The sequence below is a fragment of the Cynara cardunculus genome (assembly GCF_001531365.2).
Source record: "Cynara cardunculus var. scolymus isolate 2C chromosome LG 1, CcrdV1, whole genome shotgun sequence".
NCBI classification, from domain to species: Eukaryota; Viridiplantae; Streptophyta; class Magnoliopsida; order Asterales; family Asteraceae; genus Cynara; species Cynara cardunculus.
In genome coordinates, this window is record NC_037528.1 from 29,356,651 (window position 1) to 29,361,914 (window position 5,264).

A 5,264-nucleotide genomic window follows, 5' to 3' on the forward strand; every position below is an offset into this window, starting at 1 on the left:
ATATTTTCAAATTTAAGATATATATTGATAGAGAAGATCAATACATATTTTACAAGATTGTTTACGAAAAGATAAGGTAACAAAAACCTATCTAAACAATCTTTGGTTACACACAATGCTTTAGCAATTACAAGAAAAGAAGTTGCTAAAAGAAAGATCCTTTACTTAAGCTAGAAGATGCTTGAAGTAAGAATTAGGTTAGAGAGAGAGATGCGCGCTCTCCGCATGGAGAAGAAACACTTCTATTTATACCAGTGCATTAAATGTCCATTTAATGCAATATCGTAGGTTTAGAGTGCGTGTCAAGCCTTAAGAGGAAAGCTTGTCATTTGCTATAGTGAATAGTACAAAAGCATTATTCAAGAGCAAACATCCTTACCTAAAGTTGGTGGACAAAGAGTCGACTAGTCGGCTCCGTACAGTACAACTTTTCTAAGGGCATGGGTTTTGTCCTTTGTGTGCATAAGGACAAGACAAAAACAATCGTGCTAAGCAAACTTTCTTTGATCGCTGAATGCTGGAATGACCTAAAGGTCTCATCATCATTCGCTAAAGCTTGAGCACTCTTCGCAAATATGTAGACAGGCTTGTAATAACTGAATAACGCTTCAGATCACGTACTCGCCGGTCTCTAATCTTCAGATTCAGTCTTCGACGTTTGCTGAAGGTTCTTTGGTGTGAGTGTTGTCTTCTTGAAGTATTGCTGTCTCTGATGGATTTACAATGCAAGTTCTTCAGCGATCACTGAACATACTCAGCGAAGATCGCTGGAACTGAAAATACAGAAACACAAATACAACGTGAAAGAGAAAAGGGATTATCATCAAATCACTGAGAGATAGGATCAACAAGAGCTCATACTTAAGAGTTAAGCGTCTCATATACAGTGCCCGTGTTGTATTCGAAAGAATATCAAGGCTTAAACACCAAAAAGGTTAAGTGCTTGATGCAGAGTTTCACTCCAGACACAGAGACTCTATATAGTACATGCAGAGCCTCTACATAGTACATGCGGAGCCTTTTACTGTACATGCAGAGCCTCTTACTGTACATGCAGAGCCTCTTACTGTAGTCCTTAGGACTTAGTCTTTTGAAGGGGGCTGGACCAAGAGCTCTCATATAGAAGATATCAAAAGACAGAGCTCTTACTCAAGAGTAAAGTGTCTCATATACAGAGCCCGTGTAGTATTCCAAGGAAGATCAAGGCTTAAACGCCAAAAAGATTAAGTGCTTGATGCAGAGCTTCACTGCAGACACAGAGCCTCTTATTGTACATGCAGAGCCTCTACAAAGTACATGCAAAGCCTCTACATAGTACATGTAGAGCCTCTTATTATAGTCCCTAGGACTTAGTCTTTTGAAGTGGGTTGGACCAAGAGCTCTCATGTAGAAGACATCAAGAGACAGAGCTCTTACTCAAGAGTTAAGTGTCACATATACGGAGCTCGTGCTGTATTCCAAGGAAGGACCTGGCTTGTTGCAGAGCTTCACTCTAGACACTGAGCCTCTACACAGTACATGAAGAGCCTCTTACTGTAGTCCTTAGGACTTAGTCTTTTGAAGGGGGCTGGATCAAGAGCTCTCATGTAGAAGACATCAAGAGACAGAGCTCTTGCTCAAGAGCTAAGTGTATTATATACAGAGCCCGTGTTGTATTCCAAGGAAGATCAAGGCTTAAACACCAAAAAAGTTAAGTGCTTGATGCAGAGTTTCACTCCAGACACAGAGACTTTACATAGTACATGTAGAGCTTCTACATAGTACATGCAGAGCCTCTAGATAGTACATGCAGAGCCTCTACATAGTACATGTAGATCCTCTTACTGTACATGCAAAGCCTCTTACTGTACATGCAGAGCCTCTACATAGTACATGAAGAGCCTCTTACTGTACATGCAGAGGCTCTACACATTACATGTAGAGCCTCTACATAGTACATGCAGAGCCTCTTACTGTACATACATAGCCTCTACATAGTACATGCAGAGCCTCTTAATAGTACATGTAGAGCCTCTTACTGTACATGCGAAGCCTCTATATAGTACATGCAGAGTCTCTTACTGTAGTCTTTAGGACTTAGTCTTTTGAAGCGGGTTGGACCAAGATCTCTCATGTAGAAGACATCAAGAGACAGAGAGCTCTTACTCAAGAGTTAAGTGTGTCATATATACAAAGTTAATGTCCCGCGTTTTTCTCATTTAAAATACCCCGTGTAATACACGGGCTCGAACCTAGTATATATATATATATATGTATGTATGTAGGTATATTAATATATAAAATAAAAACAATAATGGTAAAATATGTAATATTAATAATGATAAAATATTTTTTATATAAAATATTATAATATAAAGAATCATATATATATATATATATACTATATTATAAAGTATTTGAAAAAAACTCTTAAAACCATTTTTTATGCATTACGTACTTTTTATTGATGCATATTATTTAAACTTCAATCTTACAAGTAATTTTGCGTTAGTACAACTTATTAAACCTCAATTTTTAAATTCGTGTAACTAACCGCAGATAAAAATAATCAAATATAGGATAAACATCCATTTTAAATATAGAAAATCTAAAATATAATTAAGATAATCGTTGAGTTCTAACAGAATGCTTAATTATAATCTTTATAAAAGAATATATTATTAAACAAAAAATAAATTACTTTGTTATTAAATCTAAATTAAATTATAACAAAAAATTAAATTAAAGAAGTTACACAAAAATAAAACAAAAACTATCAAATAGTTGATTTAATATTAATGTCGATTTAATTTTTTCAAATTTATATTTCATTCAAAAATAAAAACATTATCGTTTCAAAACCACATAAAATCGTATTATATCGATAGAGACAAAATAAATCTAACCATTGAAAACGAGATTTATCTCGCTGCATTATGTAAGTACTCTTCTAGTATATATATTGATGTATATTATAAAAAAATAAAAAAATATATTATATTATTAGTGCAAAATTCGTCGAAAAAATTGTAATCCTTCTATCAAATTGTTGCAATCTGTGCTCTGATACCAATTGATGTTCCCAAAATATGCAAATCAGATTAATCATCCAAGAACACAATCAAGATGAGTAGAGAGGGATTTTCACCAAAGTTGAATATTGTATTTCTTGAGAGAATTTCTATAAATGATTAACCAAGAACTGATCTGAATTGAACTGAACTAATTACAATTAGCTAGCTAAAGACTATTTATACTAAGAAATTAACAAAGCTAACTATTACAAAGACAATTACAAAGGGAGAACTTAAATACAACAATTAAAAAAGCGTTCAATTAAAAAAGCTAACTATTAGCCACCCCCTTTTGACATTTTATGTTTTTAATGAGCGTTCAATTTCCAAAGCGTCCCTATTAAGGGGATGTCATTAACACTTCTCCTATTTTATTAAAAAACCGGTTGTAGATGAAAATGATTAGACCTTGGCTTTGATGCGATTGATAAAAGTACGAATTCTGTTGCGCAAATTACAAGCATTTTGAGAACAAGGTTTAAATAGAAAAAACGTGTGCACTTCCCCTTTATCTTCCAAAATTTCTATATCTCCTCTCCACCCGTTTTTCCTCAAAATCATTTTGTAATACCATCCCCTATCCTTCAATATATCCTTCTCTCCAACACAAACCAACACCCTGGAGCATCCAAGATCCGCCACTTTCGGATCCAATGCCGGGTTAATTAACGGGTCATCTAACCCGATCGTATCCGGGTGGGCAAACAACCATAAATCCCTTATCACTCTCATCAATGGATGTTGGCGCGGTTCAGACCCGACGCGATCCTTTCCCCAAAAGTACGGGTGGAGCAGTATTATCCCTTGTAGATAAATGCCCCCGCTCCGATTTTCAGTCCCAATCCGGATGCCCATGTGATGGGCGATATTGGCACCCGTACTGTCGCCGCAGAAGAATACACGACCGAGATCAGAGTATTTGTTAAGCCATTGCTCGGGACCATTTTGGTTAACATGTTGCTCCACCCACTTGATTGCTTCCCAGGAATCTTGAAAGCAGGTGGGGACGGGATGCTCTGGCGCCGTTCGGTAGTCAACGGAAACTATGACCACATTGGATTCCGCTGCGATGAGGTTTAAAAAGTTGTGGTAGATGCGGGAAGCGGCGGTTGCGACGATGAATGCGCCGCCGTGGTAGTAGATAAGAAGGGGGAGTTTTCTAGTAACGGCATTCGTGGATTTGGGAATGTAAAGCCTAGCGGAGAGAGTTTTATCGGATGAGAATAAGACGTCTTTGGATTGAACGCCGGAGGAAGGATCGAGACCGGCGGGAACAACATTGGTAGCGAGGAGTTTTTGGACTCGGCCATTTTTGTATACTCGAATTACACCAGGGATTTCTTTGACGATATCATCAGTTGATGAATCCATTTTCAGAAAACATGTACTTAAGCAAATAGATGTGGGGGGATATATAGGAACAAATTTAGCTAAGCATTAAATTTTTATGTAACTGGATCGTGGAAGGTATATTCAATCAAATCAAAAACCAAAAAAATAAAATAAATTTAAATTTGAATCATCAATCTTTATTTATTTATATATATATATATATATATATAGGTCTATTCAAAGAAGAACTGAGTTATTTGTGATAACCATGAGATCCAATCTCAACCACAGTTACCACACAAATTAATAATTAATGGTTGAAAATAAAAAAAAAATTAATTACTGAAATTCCAAAAATAACTCTCCAATATTTAATGTGAGTATGTAAATAAAGGCAAAATGGTCAAAATTTGTTTTTAATTTAATGAAACTATTTTGAGCGCCCTAGAAATCCATTAATCTTCTAAAATTATATTTCATCAAATCAAAACAAAAAACACAAAAGATCATGTTGATTGTGTGAGAAGAGGTGGAAAACAATTTGTAGGCTTTGGTTGAACATGTTGTGTTTACATTATGGTAAAAAAATTGTGGTTTCATGTGCTACCCAAAAGATTGTGGTTTCAACAGAGATGTGAAGTTGTTGCATAAACACAAGAAAATAATCCACTCATTGAGCATTCAACTACAGTTTGTGTAGTATCTGAATCACATAGTAGCAAACCATACAAGACAACCTTCAAATCACTAAATCCATGGTGAAAATTCTTTGGTAGCCTACAACCAAGAACTCATAAGTGATATGGGGCTACAAATTCCAATAGTTACTGATGCGGGACAAGGTTTTACAATACCAATAATGTATTAGGTATCAGATGT

General features: G+C 35.6%; 1 protein-coding gene across 1 annotated transcript; it reads right to left on the minus strand.

The window, feature by feature from the left end:
• Window positions 1–3,455: 3,455 nt before the first annotated feature.
• LOC112500140 (probable carboxylesterase 12) lies at window positions 3,456–4,424 on the minus strand. The gene has a single exon (XM_025103505.1). It carries the CDS (start codon window positions 4,422–4,424, stop codon window positions 3,456–3,458), a length of 969 nt encoding a protein of 322 aa, XP_024959273.1.
• Window positions 4,425–5,264: the final 840 nt, after the last annotated feature.